Genomic DNA, 21,247 nt, shown 5'->3' with positions numbered 1-21,247 from the left:
TAGTTTTTTGAGACAGACAGGAAGAGTCACAAAACTGTTTTCCACTCTTATTGAGCCTGAATGGGAATACAAGGTTTGCTTTATTCTTTACTCTGTACCCTAAAACACTTCCGTGTGCGAACAATTGAATCTCAACATCAGCAGTGACAAAATATGGAGTGAAAGCCTGTCTATGAAGCACATTTTCACATCAGTTATACAAAGTGCAGAAGAGGAGCCTCAGGACCTCTCTCATCTCGGTGTCTGAGATGAGAAAACCAAGATACTAGCCTGTTAAATAAGATGACTAAAGTCGCTCAGGAATATAGTAATGTAGATATGAATACAGAATTCAAAGGGATTTATTAAGGTTTTCCCTTTGTTTTTATAATCGCTCATATATCTAATTTTGTGTAGTAAAATGAAGAACAAAAAACCCCCAAAAAACTAACAAAAACAAAAAACAAAACCAAAGCGAACAAAGCAAAACAAAAATCCACCAGAAAACCCAGCAAACCAGAGTAGTTATGAGTAGATGCTAATTCTAATGCCAATATGTTTGATGATGGAAACTAAAAGTTGACAAGTGTGGGAGCTGTTGTGTAAACACTATTAGAACCAGGAGACACTGATCAAATTCCCAAAGCTGTGACAAAATTTGGAGCTATGGTGATTTCAGGAGAATATCCTTTCTCTTTGATGGGCTGTTCTAGCAGACCTCACTTTTAAGGGACAGGAAGGCCTTAGGGAACTTGATAAGCAAATCAGTCTACAACACAGATCTGTGACAGCATTATAGCCAGTGCTCTGGGGAGCTGGTTTTACCGTAATGTCCCATGATTATCCCCACCAGTTATAGTTTGATTGTTTAGGACTTTATTACTTTCTTTAAATCACAGGTATGTGGCATGCATGTTTCTTAATGGAATTCACCACGTGGATGTACAAGGTCTCTAGAACTGCTGAAAGAAACTGCGTGTCTGCACCACACTTGGGAATAGGCAGTGGCAGAGCTCTGCCTTTTCCTGATCCTTCTCGCTAATATCTTTCTTAGTCTGGCTCTGATGGTCTTTGTGCCATTACAAGAAGTAAGTTTACACCCTAAAATGCACTCACAAATGGGGCAGGTCTCAGACTGAGCAGGAAAGAAGATTGGTCATGCTGGAGAAGAGTTTGGACTTGCTTGATAGAACGTGCTCAGCTAGAAACACAGTAAATCTCATCCACGGTTTGTACCATGCTTGTAGAGGAACAGATGAGCTTGCAGTGAAGAGAGGTAAATAAAATTCTCCAATTCCATGTCACTCCTGCCTGGTTCTGGTGGCTATTTACTCTTGTGCAATGATGAGAGACAGTTTACCCTTTCAATGCATTCAGCTAATATCTTAATTTAAATCATAATTTATAAGGTAATGTTTACATCTAAATGGAAGAAAGATTTGATATTAAGTGGAGCTTTATATGTCATCTTAAAAGTATTCATATCCTGTTATTCAAGTCACTAACCTGATACAGGCACTTAGTGAGTCACTTAAGAGAAGAACATTGCACTTGCAGGACTACCTCTGATTATCTCAAAGTGGGATTTGCTAAGAGTCATGCATAAAAAAGAAATCTTCTTCTTCAAAACATTAATTAATAGAATAGAGAGGACCATCCAATTTCCCCCATTTTTATCTGGAAATCACTATTCCAGTAGATGGTTATGGAGGGAAAAATATTTATATTTAAATTTGTATTTCCATTGTGAGACTGAGCTGCCAATTACGTGTTACATTTTGTGTGTTAGCATTTCCCAGGTGTGTGACACATAGCTCCTTAGCTGTGACAGTCTCCCTGAGTTGGTCCCAAAGATTTCTACTTCAGGTTCTTAAGACAGACTGTGTCTGAAACCCTGGAAAAATTGCATTAGTGTCTTCACATAGAGCCCTGCAACCTTGGTGTGTTGTAAGCACTTGCCACTATGCAGAATTATATGTCTAATGAAAAGTAATGCAGGACACTGAAAAACAACCCTGCAAGGAAAAAAAAAAAAAAAAAAGGCTTCAAAATGTTAACAACTTCTGAATATACTTTAAATCCAGTCTTTTAGAGAATAATCTGTTAAACTAATTGGAGAGAAGAGTTAGTGGTCATTTAGTCGCAGTTTGCTTATTTTTGCAGGGAATAAAAACAGGATATAAGCAGTCTCCTTAATCTGGCATTAACTGAAACTGAAGACATGGTCAAACAGAAGTAAGGTGCAGTTTTCTGTCAGTGGAGTGATTATCTTCAGGCACAAGCTGCAAAGGAGAAGATTGTGGTATCCATTTCTTGGTGCCTCTGAGCCCAGCTTAAATGCTTCATGCAAGATCAGGCTTTAGTCAAACATAAGCCATGTTTTAAGTGATAGGAAACACTTGAGCTCAGCAGCCAGGAAATGGAAGAGCCCTGGCTATCCCAGAGGTCAAACCAGATGGTCTGATAGATATTTCTGGCTGGGAACTCTGTGTCTGGGCCTGGAGAGAACCTATCTTTAACAAATAAAATATCACTGTACAGTTGGCTCTTTTGGGAAAGTAGAATTATCAGGACATTTCATTGTGACTGCTTTCATTAGATATTTTTTGAACTTTTTTGGGTGGTGTTACTGTTATTGCTGTTTATATTGTCTATAGAATGCTTCTGGGCAGACAGAAAGCCTTTTTCAAAAGGAGTCTGCAGCCTTGCAGCTGTCAGAGAAACTGCATAAATTTGAAGGGAGTGTACGTGTCAGAGACAAACCTGGCCCAAGCAGGGTTTTCAGTTTCAAGCAGGTTGGAAAAACAAGAGGTCATGATGTGAGGAGAGAAAAAAGGGTTTGGGTTTACTGAGTGTGGGTGATAAAAACTAATTGCAGTGAAGTTTCTAATCATTACATCTGTTGAGAACCAGTTTTGAAAAATTTTGTAGAAGCAAATTTCCAGAGTAAATGAGGAATTAAAAGACATTCAGAACTGCAGTTTATATAGCAATTGCCTTTCTCAGGTATGCTGGAAGACACAGGTACAGCTTACAGTAATAATCCTGTGGTAGTTTGACTCTAGCTGGACTCCAGGTACCCACCAAAGCTGCCCTATTACTCCCCTCCTCAGCTGGACAGAGGAGAGAAAATCTGCTCTGGTGCCTGGAACACCTCTTCCCCTTCCTTCTTCACTGACCTTGGTGTCTGAAGAGTTGTTTCTATCACATGTTCTCACTCCTCTACCTGGTTGCAATTACCGTGCCATTTTTTTTTCCCCTTCTTAAATATGCTATCCTAGAGGCTCTACCACCATCGCTGATGGGCTCAGCCTTGGCCAGCGGCAGGTCTGTCCTGCAGCCGGCTGGCATTGGCTCTGTCGGACATGGGGGAAGCTTCTAGCAGCTTCTCACAGAAGCCACCCCTGTAGCCCCACCACTACCAAAACCTTACCACGCAATTCCAATACAAACCCGTATATTCTTTTTTATTATCTCATTGCAGTGGCAGTAAGGGGTGCTATTTAACTAAACTCCCCTGAACTGTGAGACATATCAAGAGGAAAGCTAGAATTCTGCTAGGCAAGAATAGTTAGAAGTACCCAACAAGTGGAGGGAGAATTGGGATGGACCAGATAGGCACCAGTGCAGGTCTGTGAGCTGTGATATCCCAAGATAGATGTCTGCAAGAGGTACCAACCTTAACTCAGGCAATCACAGCCTGACAGCAGAGCAAGAATTCATGGTCATGTAATACTGATTTACATTCACCAGCTTCTTACCATTGTCAGCTGAAACACTTCCTAGTGTCTGAATTTCTGCTGTCTAGCTTAACCTCTAGCTTTGAAAAGAGAAATAAAGAAATGCTTATAAAGCTGCTGGTCCCTGAATTAAATAGTACTGAAGGCTTTGCCTTCCATTTTCAATGCCATCACCTGTTACAGTAGATACTATTGTCCAACATTGTAATATTCCCACTGTTCCTATGAATTTAAGAGGACAGTGTAATATTGCTCTTGTGGGTTGTGCAACACAGCTGCAATCATTTCTTCTCAGCAGTTCAGTACTGAATGTTTTCATCCAGGTTGTTGTCAAAAATGTCATCAGAATTTCCTCTGATGACAGCGGGTCAATCCGTAAAGACAGCTGAAACAAGAACTGTGTGTGGCTTCAGTTCCCTGTCAAGACCTTCTAAATAATGCTGATACTGGAAATACCCTGCAACGGCAAGATGTCTAACGTTCACAATTTTATTGTATATCTCATATTGTTTAGATCTTTACTTTCAAAAAAGCTATTCTGAAGGATTATCTGAAGATCTCAGCTGTTAGTTTTAAAAGTGAATTTTTTAGCTCTTGTGTTTATATAGGTACAGGAGAATTCCTGGAGAATTAAAAAACAGAGAACTGACAAAAAGAACACAGTGTTTGTTATTTTTGAGCTGATCTCATGATTTTTGGTTTCCTGATTCATGATTCTGTCATGTTGATAGTAATATGGGTGTCATGTAATGGAAATGAACATTCCCTCCAATGCGTCTGCTTCTGCCTGAATAGTCCTATTTTTAAAACACATAACAGCTTCATTTCTGGTTGCTTGGACTAATCATGCTAATAAATTATCATTTTACAGGGGAAGTGGGAAATGCTGAGCATGGTTATATTGTCCTCTGTGTCCCAAGACTGCCTCTAATGTGACTAGAGCATTTGGGGAAGATTTCTTTTTTTGTGAAAACTGCAGGCTCTAAAACAAAGAAATTTAATTCTGGGCAGTCTCCAGCTTGTGCTCTCACTTATTTGTTTGTGATTTTTTTTGGTGAGGATGAGGAAACAATGAGCCTGAATTGTGATGTGAATTTGAAAAACAGTTTTGCTTGCCTAAATTCTGTGGTAAGAGAAGTCTTGTTTCCAGAGCCTGGAATGTATTTCAGATGCACCAGGGAAGGGAACATAATGGTATTGCTTCCAAATACTGCTTGAATGATGTCCCAAGTTCCGCTATCACTCGCTTCCAGTCCTAATAAATACAAAACATGAGTAACAGTAGTGGATACCACATCTCTTTCAAACACCAAATGTAAGACATGCTTCCTGAATGTGGATGTTATCAAAAAAAAGCAGACTGAGGAAATGGCCATTACCATGGAAAATAGAAATAAAAACCAGAAGAAAAACACGTAAACCTGTTCTAACTGCTCATGCAAAGAAGAGAAAATATCCACAGTTAGTTATGCTGCAAACAAGAACCCTCCACACCTCACAAATGTATTTGCAGAAGTTCTGGGTTTTTCTTTTACTTGTCAAGCTTAGACCATATCAAATGCAAACCTATACATATCCAGTGCTATGACATGAAGATTTGCCTGTCCAGACTTTTACATTTCCCTCTGCAGAGAGGGATTCTGGGATACTTTTATCCAGAACTTTTTGCAATTGTTGTTTGTCTCAATACTTGACCCAAGAACAGTCTTTCAGTCTGTAGAGATCTCAAAGATAGGGGAACTTTGCACTGCTTTTCAAATCCCTGGAAGGAGATGCATTCAAAATCAAGCACACACTAGGATGTTTTGCTTGGTCCCAGTGAATTTTTGGATTCTATATGTCATCTGATCTCAACACGCCCTTTGCCTACCAAATTTAGCCTTCAGAATTTCCACAGAAACTGACACTTTCAAAATTTGTGAAATTTTCAGAATTTGGGAAACTGAAGCCCTTCAATTTTTTATATTTTGGTTTTGTTTTGTTTTAAATGAATGCCATTTAGAGGTATTGGATACTTGATAAAACATGCTGAGCATGTTCAGATCTGATGTTGAAGAAGACGTTTGCCAGATTAGTGGATAAATACAGTGCAATCCTAGATTTAATTTCTCTGTTATACCAAGGAGACATATAATTCCTTGCTCCAGATGAAAAGCAAGGAAGCTAGTCTTCTGAGGGAAGCTGGCATGTGATGTTTTCCCTTTTGTAGTCTCACTCATCCTAGTTCTGGTGAATATGCTCTTCCGAAGGCCAGGCAAAAAAGCAGCATTCTCATTCTGCATCCTGGGGACACACCCACACAGAGAGATACTCTCATCAAGGATATTTTTCTTTCTCTCTCATGACCAACTGAGTCAGTGCACCTAGTCAGCAACTGGCAGATATCGTGCCTTACAAATACAAAATAGGCCACCACAAATCCCACATGAGGATAAAGCCCATTGCTCACACGAGTTCTCATCTAAATTGAGGGCGGATATGAGGAATAAGACCAAGCAGTGTTTATTTCTTCTTTAGTTCTTTTGCCTTCTTAAAACCAGAGATGGATCTTCTTATATTCTGGGATTGACAATCTTAGTTTTTTGCTTTTCATATCTGCAATTGTCTGCATCTCAGTCATTAAGCTAATAACAGTGCTTATTTTCCAGATCCCTTAAAAAGGAAGAGAAATGTTTCAGGAAGGTAGTAGCACTGGAAATTATACATACAGTGAACTAAAAAGACTGTGTCTACATCAAAAAAATAACCTCTTTCTAATTATTGTTGTAAACCAATTTCTGCAGTTGTGAGCAATGGTATCCTATTAGTATCAATGGATCTGCTTGTCTGAAATGTAAAAAATGTCCTGGGTGCTGGCCAGGGCTGGGCAGAGTTGTTCAGGCTCAAAGATTTAAGACAATTTCAAATTAAGGATTTGCTATTTGTTTTCTTTTTCTTTTTAACTTGTTCTTGGTTTTATGCTTTTTCAGACTTGTAGTTATGCTTTGAGAAAATTCAGTTAGAAGTAAGTTAATCGGTTGACTAGATCGGGGTCTTTCATATCATGTATCTAGGGTTTGGTTTTTTTTTTTAGAAGACAGAAGTTAATCTTAGCAGTTATTATAATAAACTGATATAAATGTTTGGAAATTAGTCATTTGAACTATGTCAGAACTATTCCAGCCTTTCTGTTCTAGGTCAGATCTTATCAGATTTATGCTAATTTATCTGCAGTTTCAATAAGTAGTTTTCATGGTTACCATCTTTAGATACCACGTTATACCATCTTTTCTTGGTGAGGACCTTTTCCATACTGGCACAGCTGGAGGAAAGAAATCAAGAGTCTGGAATAGAGATTGGACTGTAGACTCTACTCTGATTTTGATGTGGCTCTGTCTCTGGTTGATTTTCTGCAGCTTGATTTAAACTTTTGTTCCTACTACCTTTGTTCATAGTTCTCCTAAACCCCCACTGCTCATTCAGTTATCTATCTTAGTGTTTCTAACTTAAATTTATTTAAACTCAATATGAACAGTTAATGCCCATTTGACCTTGTAGCACCTTTTTCCTAAGGTATAAATAGTTCTTCTTCATGGATTCGTTTATAAAAATCATGCCTCCTCTCAGTCCTTGCTTATCACAGTTAAGGAAGTAAAACTCTATTTAGTTTCCTCTTGTAAGATGGGCTCTCCATTCCTTGATGTGCCTCACAGCATCTTCTTTATACTCTCTCCTCTCTGAATGTTTCTTCTTCCAGCAAAGTTTTCAGAAATATTTATGACTTAGTTATAGACATAACATAGACACTTTTCAGGGGTCTTCCAAAATAACCATGGCAGACCTGGAAACGGCCAAACCTATCCTTTTCCCCTTTGCTTTGATCATTAGAACTTGCTTCTTATGATTTAAATGCCAGTATTTTACAATCTGCAACAGGGCAGATTTTGCTTCTCATCTTTTTTACCTTCACCAAGGGACAAGGTGTTTTAACAGGATGTATTGACTGATAATGTCTTTATTTTCCAGGGAGGTTCAGCTTTTTCTCCAGCATCGATTATTACAAAGAAGAGAGTGCAGAGGCAAGTGGCAATCCTGGCTGAAGATGTGGGATGTCCTTCATCCACCAGTGAGGATATTCTAGCCTGCCTCCGCAAGCTGCCTGCTCGTGTCCTTAATGATGCACAGACTAAGGTACATCATAGTAAAATATATGCCATTGACAAGGAATGAAAAAGTTTCCATTGACACGTAGGTGTGAGGAAGCTTAAAAATAAATTGGACTGAATCCTTGTGAAAGACTAGCTTTGATGGAGTGATGCTGATGCCCATGCCATCCACCTCTGACCTATGAATACTCACAGCTTGATTCTCATTTAGACTAAATTCCTTTTACACTAATTTGACTACATCTTCCAAAATTAATCTAAATATAGTTTTTGCCTTCTTTCAGTCCCGTCTCATTTGCACCTGTGTGTTATTCTAGAGGAGAATCAAGTGTTTGTAGCTTTGTTAACTGCATTTTTGAAGAAAAAGAAGTGGGGAGGGATGTCAGTTCTCTGTCTCTTAAGTGGGAGACTTACGAAAGTTACAGTATAAATTATTCTAGAGATGGATCCTTTACCCACAGATCAAAACACCCACTGACAATACATTTTCTGATCAGGACCAGCATAGAACCAATCCCTAATTTAAAACAATACTTTTGTGACTATAATACCATAAACTCTCTTGGCCTATTCAGATTGTTTTGCCTACTGAGAATGTCAGCAAAAGCATTGTTTCCTGTGAATGGTGAGCCTGCGCTTACATTAACTGATCACTTGTTCATTTGAAGGCTATCAACTAAGTTGTCTGAAGCATAAATAAAATGGAAATTACTAGAGAAAGCTAATTTAACTAAATTATTATTGTTTTTTTTTTTGTTTTGTTTTTTTTTTTTTTTTGTTAACCTAGCTCCTAGCTATAAGCGGCCCATTCCAGTACTGGGGTCCAGTGATGGATGGAATTTACCTTCAGGAACCTTTAGCTAAAGCCCTGCAGCGCCCTCGACTTCAGAAAGTAGATCTGCTCATTGGAAGTGCTCAGCAAGATGGGTTGATCAGCAGAGCTAAGGCAATTAAGGTAGGAAGAGACTCGCTGTTAATGAACTGATGGTATTACTGTTATTATAGTGATGATAGTAATCATATGCAGCCAGGACAGATGTTTTTTGATTTCTACAATTTGTGAATTATTCTCCATGTAAATATGAAGAGGCACTGTCCTTCTCCAGACAGTCCTGTTTAGGTTGATTAACAGCATTATTATATTTGTTGATTAACATTACTAGATGAGATACAAAAAGGTAAGATATCAGCAATCATTTAACATGTATTAATATGTAGCAGTATGTTTTACTGTCTCTAAAATCCTATTTATATTGCAATCCCAGTTGTATCTCACAGAGAAGAAAGCAAGTTCATAACTCAATTATAAGACTCTTCACTGTACAGCAGGGCTAAGTCTTCCATGCCAATGTTTTTTTTTTCAGCAACCTTTTCTCTCTGTTGCCTTTAAGCAGTATATTGTTCTGTAAAGATGATTCTGAATATGGACTAGGTATGACTAAGGATAGCACTGGCATGATCTGTGGGCTAAGGTTTCAGGACATAAACTGGTAAAATTAAAAAGAATTGCATCCCTGCTGTACTTTGGATATAAAAGTCCTCAAAAGCATGACAGTCTGTCCAGAAGGATTTTACATCTTCTTGTGAACCACCTGGCAATGTCTGTTCTTGAGACAGGGTATCAACCTCTTCTAGTTCATTCGTCCTTCTCTACAATGGGAGCAATAACACTTCCCTGTTTAACATTGTCAAATTAAATTAAATGTTTCAACGTGCTCAGATATATGCTAAGAAATCATCAGGAGTATGTAACACAGCAGGGTTTATTTTGAGGGTTATCTAAGTGAACTGGGCATTTGGTGCTATCTTTCTGTAACCGTGTAGATTTCACTTCTTAGGAGGCAGGGAAAGGTCAATCCCAGCTACTCTTTGCTGGTAACAATACTTCAGAATTTATGAGAAAATTATCCCTTTGACAGAAGGTTTTTTGACCCACCTGAATAAAGTTCATATTGCTTGTTTAGTCTCCATCAGAAGTTTTCTGCTCTTATTTCATGTGTCTTTATCTTTTGGAATCAGTTAAAGTAGGAAATGGACTGTGATGATGGAGGTCTGCAGATAATGATCCAGACTCTGTGTGAAGGGAATAAACCTCAGTAACCTCATTACAAATCATGTGATGAAGCCTAGGAAGAGAAATTCTTTCCTTTAACACTGTTTCCACATAAGACAGTTGTCTGCAAAACTGAAATTAAATTCCATGATGTACTAGAAATTATGTAACAAATCAAGGTATTAATGAAAGCTACAAGTGCTAAAAGTCAGCACTCTCAGGTTGAAATGAAAAACACTTGTAACTGTGAGCTCAGCAGTAAAATGTTGCCCTTCCGAAAACAAAACCTGGGATATCTTCTATATTTAATAGCTTACAGAAAATAAGATTGGAAGGGGACTCAAAAATTTGGTGCAACTCAACCTTAAGAAATGGTCATAGGTAACTCAACGTGAGAGACCTGTTTTAAAATCTCCTACTGTTGGAGATCTGCTGATCTCCTTTGGCAAGGGTTTAACTATCCTTATTTAGAAGGATAGGTATCTTCTTTACTAGCTATTATAATAGTACCTACCTTATTTGGTGTTACTGCTGTAAGTCAGATTCGATCTCTGTTCCAGAAAATTCATACTGTTCATGGTAGGTTATTATATTTTGGTTTTGCCTTTTTGACTTAAGATGTTTTCATATGCACAGTAAGAATTGATGATTTTTTTAAAGACATTTTCCTCTATTTCTATTTTCCTGTGTCTTTACATTTTTAAGGCTCGAGGGAATACGACTGTTCTGACTAGTTTGTGTTCCTTTCTTTGGATTGTTTTCTTAAAGATCTGCTGCAATGTTAATGTTTCCTGATTTCTTCCTTGTCCATGCAGTTAGTGTATTAATTGCTGGGAAACTGTAATGCTTCCTCTATCATTGAGCTACATAAGAACATGCATTTTCCAGGTCCTCAAGATCATTTCTGCATCATCGTCATGACCATGCATGGTTGCAAAGACAGATGATAAGGCCTGAGTAGGCCACAGACATATTTAGCTACAGTGGCAGAAACTAGTGCGGGTGGTGGTTGTTGCTGACAAGTCTGTACCCCATTTCCTCTGTCATAATGTCATAAGGGATCTTTGATCTGTGCTAATTGTCCTCTCCCCACAAGAGACCTAGAAAAAGGATTTGAGACAACATACACTGTATCCCACTCCTCTACTTTATTCATTTTAAGGGTTACCTTGAGGTAGATCTGACTTCATCTTTCTGGGAAAACCCAAAGCTGGTTTTACTGACATGTTAAGGAAGGTGAGAAGGAAGGTGAGAAGGCTTAGCTGGTGGGCAGAGCACAGAACTCAACTCAGAGTACCAAGGCATAATTCCTAGTTTGCCTGTAACTACAACCGAGTTATTTAATCTGTTCTACAAAGAGGGGACCAAATCTCACTGGGGTGAAAATCCATCGTGAACGTGTTACAACTCTGTAGAGAGAAGAACCATGCATATATTTGGGTATATAAATGGCACAGATAAAAGGTCCGAGTGTATGGAATTGGCAAAGTCCTTTGTATCTATTTGCTTTAGGATGATGGATTTCAGTGTAGTCAGATGCAAAGAGTAGAGGATAGAAAAATTTAACTCCTGCTGATCTGTTTTACAAGTTCTTGGGAATGGCTGTGCTGGCAAATTCAGCCAAGAGATTGATCTATTAATCATGGTCTTGCTCTACAAAATACTGATCCTGTAAATGGTGAGGATCCACTTTTAGACATTTTCATGCAACCAAGCTTGAGTCGTGGTGCAAATCTTAACACCTTAGACTGAAGTTGCATGCAAGTTTTATAAACTCTTAGCAGCTGAGCCTGAGGAGTGAGAGTAAAACCTATAGACTGCAACCAGACCTGGAGGTGGTAAATTGTGTTGACACCGTCTTGTTCTGTGGGGGCTTACTGACGTTTGGTTATGTTGGGTGTCTCTGTACTCCCACTGTGAACACTATACTTATGTCTGTTAAGGCTTTTACTATTAAAATGAAATAGAAAGACAGAAGGCACCACTTATGTGCTAGGAAAACATTTATGTTCAGTTTGTTTACAATTAAAGGCTGAGGTCTCTCAGTGATTCTTGCAGCAGAGAGCATACTGATCATTTGTGCTCAGTGTCTTGCCCATGGAAATGACTGTTTTATGGCATTCACTTGAATGCTTATTCATGTGAACTGAGACAGATTTATCACTTCCTGGAGCACTTCGTACTTATCCCCAGTGCACTCATCAGATGGTTGAAACTAAGTGAGAAACAAAGCAGAGTTTGCTCAGGGAATGGCAAGTGCTACCATAATGCACTATTACGTGGCATATGGAGCAGCTAAGCCTGAACCATTTAACTGCAATTCCTGTGGCAGACCTTCAGGGATATTAGCTTTGAGCAGTCATGGATTAGCACAGCTGAGTAGAAACCTCTAAAAATGTTGATTTCAATTCCCAACTGAACAAAATGTTATCCCTGTGCTATATGTGATGTTTAGGTGTGAGGTTCTAATGATTCCTACTGGCATTAAATATGTAGATTCACTCATGCTGCTCTATATTTGTGTTTGTCTGTATATGCATGTAAGTCAGTATAGACCTGTTTATATCCTTCACATGTTCTGTGCCTACTATGTAATCTCCACATTGTAAGGATTGTTAACTTTTTAGTTGGAAAACTAAGGTTGTACTTTATGTGTTTTCCTTCTTTTTCTTTCCCTCCTTAGTACAAACCTAGCTGGCTACAGAACCCAGAACCAGGACATAGGGGTGTGGGTAGATAGAAATATAGTTTATTTACCTCATGTAAACAACTGGATCTACACAGACCAGAACTTCCATCCTGCACTACATTACAGTCAATTAATTTCTTTATGGATAAAGGTATTCAGCAACATAAAACAGATGGCAGATGTGTGTATATTAATTGTAATGACCAGGGCAGCAGTGGCCTGATAAATGGTATCAGTGAGGAGAATGGGCTGATATCAGTTCTATACTTCATCTTTCAACTAGCTGAAATCCTTGAAAGACTCTGCTGAATGGCTGGCAAGTCTTTCACCATCTTTTTTGACAATGTTTATCAAAAGCCATTTAAGATCTAAGAGCTGTATTATACTCTGTTAGCATTATCACTATTCTGGTTTGTCAGAAAAGTGCATTTTGCCCCTTAGGAGATGTAAATGTTTGGTCTACCTACTGCTACAATTTCTTTTTAAATAAAACACTAGAGCATATTCATTCACATGCTCCAGAAGCTATGCCATAGCAACAAGAGCAGTAAGCATTATTTAACTCAGTATTTAAGCAATGTTTATGACAGCTTTGCATCACCACAACAGTAGAAAGCAGTGCACCTGCTGTCTTTAATTATTTTCTTATTGTCTAAAAGAAGTTGAAAGCCCTACTGTAACTCAAGGTCAGTTGCTAATACCTCTTTAAAGATTAGCAGAATGTAAATTATTTTACATAATGTGCAGCTGTTTCTATTAATCTGGTAGCAGCTGTGGTATCTACTGCTATTTGAAAATTGTTCCTTGATCATACATTTTTCTAATGGAAAACATCTGTTGGACATGGAAAATTGGTCAAATTTAATAAATTTCGGAAAAGTTAAAATGCTTTGTGGTTTTAATATTTCACAGGTTTTATTTGGAATGTATTGCTTTGTTTTGTGCTATCAAGTCAGATGTTTAAATTATTTTATAGTCAAAGCAACGCTTAAGAAATTGTGTTTCAGATTGTGCTATTTCAGTGCTGGTTGGGATGAAAAATCTCACAGTGTCTTACAACTGCTAGTTCTGTTTCTCATCCATCTCTGCCTTTTGAGTCCTCTTTCATCTGACTCAACACATCTCAGGGACTCCTACTCTATTATCAATGATTGCTGAGAAAGATCACCAGAATTTTGGGGGCATTTTGAAGATCACAGAAACTAGTACATAGTGCAGTAAAAACCTAAGATCAACTACATTGAGTCAGATGAGAGTCCCATTTAGCACAGAATGCTGTTTTCAGCAGCGGGTAAGAGTGGATGTTTGTAAGAATAGGGTAAGTAAATCTGATACTTCTGCTAAATGCTCTCCAAACCTCTAGAACTTTGCAGCTCAGGGACTGCCTATCCTGAATTGGTCTTTCTGTATTTAATCACCATCAGCTGAATTGTTTTTGTTTTGTTTTGTTTTTTTTTTTAATTCAAAAACTTGTTCATGAAACTTCTTCTTCACCAGTTTAGGCATCCATAAAACCATGTGGCAATGAATTCCTCAGCTTAACCATGTGTTGTATGATGATCCATCTCCTCCTTTGTGGTTTTCAACCACGTTTGCTTGATGTTTGCTGGTTGATGAGGCAGTGAAGGATCAGTTCGTAGGATACATAATCAATAACCAAAGTTTCTTCTCTCTTTCTTTTTCTCTCTAAGTATCCATGATGTGTAGAATAAGGTAACAAATCCTTTTAAACAAACACGCAACAAATTGAAAGCATTTCATGAAAGTTACTTTGTACAGGATGCTTTACATGTAAGAACTTGGGCTCTGCACTGTCATGGAAAAACATCTGTTCTTATCCATAACTGCTAGACAAATCCACCAGCCCCAGTAACCAAATGAGAGATTTCTAATTAGACGGCAGCAATGCTTCTGCTGGTTAGTAGGGACCTGAACTGATGTGCTGAACTGATGGAAAGATTGCTTTTGAATTCAGTGAACTTGCAGTCAGATCTTCAGTGATAATTTCTATTTCTTGCAGAAAAATATACGTGTCCTTGCTGTATTTAAACTGAACGATTTTGCAGACAAGTATGCTATGCAGTTTCATATGTGACATTTGTGCACATGAAGTGAAGTGTCATGTGTGAGTTGCAGACCTTTTTCGAAATACAGCTGTATTACTAAAACTGGCACCACATGACTCTTTTCACATTGCATGGGCCAAAATCTAGCAAAAGAAGAATTTATTACAATTACAAGGAACATTGAAAGATCTTTTTGGACCTTAGGATATTCAGTTGTGTTTTGAAATCCCTTGTGAGGACACTTAATCAAAATGCACAAAGCATTAGAGTACATCAGTAAGGACAGGCCTCGGCCTCAGCAGATGGGGAGTTATTTTCCATCTTTCATTTCTGTAAATCTGTTGAAAAGTAATTATTCCCTTTGTACTTTCTGTATAGGGTTGTGGAAAGGCCTTCTAGCAACATGATGAAAACCATCTGTGGGCCATCAAAATAATATATTCTGTAAAGCATCTAGGGTAACTGGACTGGGCAGACACCAGCCTATTTTACATCAGACTGACTGCCCAAAGTAATATAGGTGGTTTACTGGATCTTTCTCTCTGGAGTTCTCATACCAAGTTTCAGCCAGCTTGCACCTGTTCAGGTTACATTTTTTTTTTCAGGAATTTACTCTGTTTCTGAACGTGAAATAAATTCTCTCTCAGAAAACAAACAAAAAAAAAAATTGCAAAAAGTCTGAATTGATAAAAAAAAAAAAAAAAGAAATCCTTCCTCAGGAAAGATGTGTTGAAAACTTCCAGCAGTCTTTATTTCCAGAAAAAATAAGATCAGGTACGCAGTTTGGCACAGAAGACTGTCTGCCATCAGTAATTCTACAGTTACATGGTCACTCTCTTCTGGGCAAAATGCCTTTATGTCAGGAAGGGTTTCCAACCACAGAAGTTAGGAAAAGGACATTTCACTTAGGTCTTTCTTAAAGGCCCTGGGGGTTATGAAGTTTGAAGATCATGGCTGCTACTTGCATTGGTATTTGGAGGAAGGTGATTTATCTGCCAGGGCTAAGGCAGATGTTATTCCAGAGGGGACCTAAATACAGGCCTTATGGCAGCCACATTTCTTTGTAGATGTTTCCAGAAGAGGCAGAGTGATATAGGAAAGAAATGACTGTATGGCATATTTGCTTTCTGGAATTTCCAAAGGAAAGGAACAGTATCTCCCTCTCTCCTCTAGTTTTCCTTGAGGGACCCTATCAGAAATACAGAATTAGACACACCTAAAGTGAAGAACTATCCATGTAGACTACTTCTGTCAGAATCAGCAGGGTTTCTGTAGGATTAGAGCTATATCACCACAGCATAGTACCTATGATTTGGTTTTACTAGATTAGGGATTCAGATAATACTGCTGGCACACGACAATCTTGGGAAAGCAAATGTAGGACTGTCTCCTACTTATTCCCCTAGGAATCAGAGATCACAGCAGAGAGGACTTGTTCCAGCAGAGGGAGATCTGAGCCTATATTGTTCCACAAAAAATATATCTTTTAGTTTTGCTTGTAAATTACATGTATGCATTTTGTTCTCAGAAATTTGAAGAAAGTCAAGGAAGATCCAACAGCAAAACAGCCTTTTATCAAGCCCTGCAAAATTCTCTAGGAGGAGAAGAGTCTAACTCATTAATTGAAGATGCAGCTACATGGTATTACTCTCTTGAACACTCAACTGATGATTATTCATCCTTTTCCAGGGCTTTGGAAAATGCCACCCGGTAAGAAACTCATCCTATTACAACTGTGTGATTGATGTTAAGCAACGTTTGTTTTGCTTATCTCAAGTGTGCATTTATATCCTGAAAAACTTGAGAAATTCTTATTCAAACAACAGAAAATTAGGAATATGATTTAATTTTCTGTGAGGTTTCCAGTGTCATTGGTAAACAGGAATTGAACTCACTTTTATGCCTTGTGAAAAGTTTGAATTGTCTTTCCTGAACTTTATATTGGATTCAGACTAATGATGCTTCTTTATGTACTCTTTCATGTCAAAGATGTCTTGGTTGTTTGCATACTCTGCATCAACTATTCCTTGAGTCCTCTCATCCTTGTGATGGTAGAAGAAATAATAGACTGGCTTTTATTCACAGTCACTTAATTACATAGTTATATATTTTTCCTAGTTTTTGGAAATTTGGAGAGTGGTCAAGTTTGAAAACTTTGATTTCAGCAATTAATTAAATTTTATGTTATGAAACCTACATATTATATTTCTTCACAATTACAGGCTTTCTACAGGTGAGTATCCTGTGTAAAATGGTGAGGCATTTATAAATGATCAGAAAGGTGGCTCCCAACCCTATTCTGTGCATTACTAATCTCCATTTTACCCATGGCAGAAGAATCCTTTTAAGCTTATTCATGTGTTTCCTTGACCCTTGTGTAATTATTTATACCAGTGTACACTGATTGTATAATGCTACCCAATCCACATTTTGATCCATTTGTGTATGGTTTCCCATGGTGAGAGAAAGAGGAATCAGGCAGTAGGATGCTTCTGTAGGAAGTCTTCTTGTGGAGGTGAAAGGAGAACAAACGATACCTGACACTTGTCTTGTTTGATCCACCAAGACACACCATAGACTCACAGTGCCTCCCAGATCCTTCCAAAGGAAAGAATTGTGACCATATATCAGCAGACACATGAGCAACTGACCTCCAGTATATACACTCCTATACTTTTCATTGAAACATTGCAGGCAAGAACCATTGGGAAGTGGAAGATGAGTAGTGTTCATACCACCTAGCATATATGCCCAACTGTGACCCTTAACTGGGTATGCCATCAGGATCCAGCAGTTCTGAATAACAGTCAGTTTGAAGAGTTCATTGTCCTGTTGAACTAGGACCCCACAGCAGTCATGACATCCATGGAAGACCATAGAGATTGGTGGGTATTTTTAGCTTGGGTCACATGGTGGCGTGGTCTGCAGAGAATATTGTAGATTTTGCTTTCTCTCCCATGGGCAGCTGGTTTGCTTTAGCCAGTTACAGATCTTGAGCTGTGGTGGATAGGCCTGGTTTTCTGAAAGGAGGCAAACTGAGGAGAAGTCTCCTTACCTCCTTTTTCCTGCCTCTGTGCAAACTTGGGGGCTGACTGTTAAAGTGGATAGATTTTCAGAAAATTAATCTTTCCCTATTCCTGTCTCTGCTTCACAAGCAGACTCATTATGAAAAATCTTTATATTTCTAAGGTGATGTGTTTTGTCAGCTGGTAGATTGAGTCCTAGTATGCCCGTCCAGCCTGTTTCACCTCTGTTCTGAACCGCGACATCATAGCTACAGGCTCCTGCTATCTGCACACTCAGTGTTACAGCTTTTTGTCCCGCCATGAGCCTCTCCGTGGGACCTTAGAGACAAGATTTTCCTTTCAGTCCTCCATCGGAGTTGCAGGGCGTTGCTCTAGGGGAGCCTCAGGGAGCAGGAGATGAACAGGAGCCAAGATTCACTTGGAAACATCTGATCCAAGACAGCAGTGACCAAATCTGTTTGGGGAAGGTTTCTGGGTGGTCCAGGTGTGCCAGTGCATTGAGGTGATGAAGTAAACAAGCCAGGAGGCTGTGGGTTGATCTTTGTGCCATTTATCAAGTCTCATACCGTGCTGCATTTTCCCTGCCTCTTAGACTGTCACAGGGACAGGCCACCCATCACTGTGGTGTCTGGGGCCACTGCATGCAGCACATGTGGAAGCACTGTGGTTCATGGGCAATAAAGGCAGAACTCATCTTCAGTGTCCTCCCATCACCACTGTTACCTATGGGACTATAATTATTTAGTCAGATCAGTAAGGTTTTAAGCCATAATGAGCCACTGAAGGACTTAATGCTTCTTCCCATCCACAGATACTTCCACCAGGAGCTGTTATAACACAAGGCTGTAGCATTTGATCATCCACGTTCAGTCCAGGGCTCAGTGTGGTGCCACCACCGACATTCACAAAGCTACAACAGCTAGCACCCCGCTCTCTTGCAGCAGGCGCATGACACACAAACAGCTCTGTGACACACAGATAGCTCCTCTGGCTCTCAGCCTCCGAGCACCCCGCAGCAGCCCCTGGGCACAGGGGTTACCTGCTTGTTTGCAATAGGAGGCAAACGACTTGGCCTAGGAAAGAATTGAATGAGTTAAAGAGTCACCATGAGCAGGCAGAAGGATGAGCAGTGAAACCAAGCCATCTGATGAAAATTGTTTGCTTTAAACACTTTGGAAATTACTCCAGTTACAGCAGAAAGGGAAGGGAGACAGCAGTTACAGAATGACAGTCACCTACATCAGCATCACATACATGGTGGAGGAAAAAGCAGTTTGGTTCTGTTTTTTTGGTGGTTTTTTTTTGTTTTGTTTTGTTTTGGTTTTTTTTTTTTCTGATTTATTGGTTGGGGTTTTTTAATAGAAAACTTTCTATCAGCATAGATGTGTAACCCAAGAGAAGTTCTATGTCAGGAAGTTATAATTAATTGCTAAAGTTGTAACAGGATTACAAAGTGTGAGAAAGCAACATAAGTGGTTGTTATAAACTACATAAATTGTGCATATTTTGTGGTTTTAAAATATTTTCACTTTAAAAATTGTTTTTTTTTTTTTTTTTTTTTTCCTGCAATTCTCTGGTATTTTTCTGATATATAAAATGAGTTTCATTTTCTTTTTCTTTTTCTTTCCTTTTTAATTTTTTTTTTAAACTCTGGTATTCCATGCCCATAAGAAACAGCCATTTCTTTTTTGTGGTTACTATTTTTAAATTTTTTTTTTTACATCCCCAGAATAGCTGACTTTTTTCCCCCCATAGTACCAAGAGAGAATCAGTTTTAAGTGGTGAAATGTATCTGAAAGCATTTCTTGAGAGCTAGTGTTCTCCACAGACTCCCTAGTTTTCAAAGACCATCTGCTCCTCTAAAACCCCATGCTAGTAGGCTTGTGAAGAACAGTAATTTTTGTTTCATATGGGTGTTGTCAACCATAACTGTCAAAGAGTATTGTGGTCAGTCAGCCCATAGCTTGTGGTCTCACAGATGGGCTTAAAATAAACTCTGCTGAACCAAGCTAGCTACCCAAACAGTGCCTGTCATAATCATGCCAGTTAAATATAGCAATGTGTTTTCATGCTTCTCTGACACTGTTCTTTCTTGCCATCAGTCATTCTTTTTTTACCTACCAAGTCTGAGGGAGCATCTATGGTTTCAGATTCACTAGAATGAGAATTGAAACCTCCCATTTCCTCAGCAGATACGTTTGTGTGTGTTCATGTATTTATGGATATATAAACACCAAAAGAGTGTGCTGAGTCTTCAGACACATGTAGAATGAGAAGTGGTGATATGTGTACATATAATATCACCTTGAAGAATCATAATGAGATATCCTGCAGTAAGGTATCCTGTTGTATGCCTGCCCCTCTTGAACTGCTTGTTTGCTCCTTCCAGCTACTGCTCACTGCACCTTCCAGCCCCACTTCTTGGAACAATGGAAGTTAGGAAGGTTTTGATGTATTTGCTTCACTCACACCTTTGTATTACAATACTTGGTGATAAACTGATCGTTTAAGTATCTTATTGCACTCATCTTATTTAACCTTTGTCTTCCACACATACTGCACCTAATATTCCATATTGATGAGCCCTGACAGAGGCCCAGCAGGATGTCTCAGAAAGTGGTATATTACCTCTCCCAATTCTGGAAAGTCTACCCAAAAAAATCACACAGATCCAAACACAGAAACAATATTATTGATCCGTAACCCAGGAAATATATCAGTCCTTATACTAGATGCCACTGCAACCTAGTGGTGCCAGAAGAAGGAGCTTTATACTATTACAAGCATGAGCGCCCATAAACTAAACCAAAATAGGATTGTTTTTTTGGCGAGTATACTCCTTATGTGTCAGATCTTGTTTATTAATGGTATCATTACTGTTGTTCAACGCTCCATAAAACAGCAATTTTAGTGAATTCTAAGGTATACTGGGCTCATAGAGGGTGAATGTGGTTTCCCTCAGTGCACTTGAAGACAGCTATGAGCTGATTTGATTGGGGATGGGTGCAGTTCTTTTCTTTTTTTCTGTTACATGACTATGTCTGTTCCCTGCTCCTCCTTTTTTATCAGTGACCAGTTTATCATATGTCCCATCATAAACATGGCCAAATACTGGGCTGAATCCAGAGGAAATGTCTTCATGTACCATGTACCTGTGAGCTCCTCACAGAGCAGGTAAGGAGATGTATTTTATGTTTCTTGGATTTAGAGTTTGCAAAAACAGGGCTGTCTGTCTGGGTACCCTGTGGAGTAAATGGATAGATGTAGGTTCCTCAGATAAAGGGGTTCAGATTAGCAAATGAGAGATTGGGCTCTAATAGATTATTTCTCTCTGTTGACTATATAGGAATGCTGTTTCTGAACTGAGGCAGTTCAAGTTACATGTCTAAATTAAGTCTCTCTTTTCCAACTTACCTAGTTCCAAATAGCCTTTTAGATTTCTACTCTATGTCAGATAAATCTTCCACAAAAAAACCAAATGTAGTCTAAATTATCGGGAGTACACAGATCTCAAGGTAAATGAGGTAACATTTTCTAAGGACTCAACAT

At 38.7% G+C, this 21,247-nt stretch overlaps 1 protein-coding gene across 1 annotated transcript in view; it reads left to right on the top strand.

Moving 5' to 3' along the window:
- TG (thyroglobulin) overlaps positions 1-21,247 on the top strand; it is a 154,730-nt gene that overhangs the window by 115,194 nt on the left and 18,289 nt on the right. The window contains exons 42-45 of the mRNA XM_042786183.1: positions 7,725-7,889; positions 8,652-8,819; positions 16,201-16,382; positions 20,768-20,872. Of these exons, the coding sequence (XP_042642117.1) occupies positions 7,725-7,889; positions 8,652-8,819; positions 16,201-16,382; positions 20,768-20,872 (620 nt within the window). The remainder of the gene's footprint in view (positions 1-7,724; positions 7,890-8,651; positions 8,820-16,200; positions 16,383-20,767; positions 20,873-21,247) is intronic.

Source organism: Tyto alba, unplaced genomic scaffold (assembly GCF_018691265.1).
Source record: "Tyto alba isolate M040663 unplaced genomic scaffold, T.alba_DEE_v4.0 Super-Scaffold_9, whole genome shotgun sequence".
NCBI lineage: Eukaryota > Metazoa > Chordata > Aves > Strigiformes > Tytonidae > Tyto > Tyto alba.
Note: the sequence above shows the minus strand (reverse complement) of the source record. Positions and strands in the feature narration are given on the sequence as shown.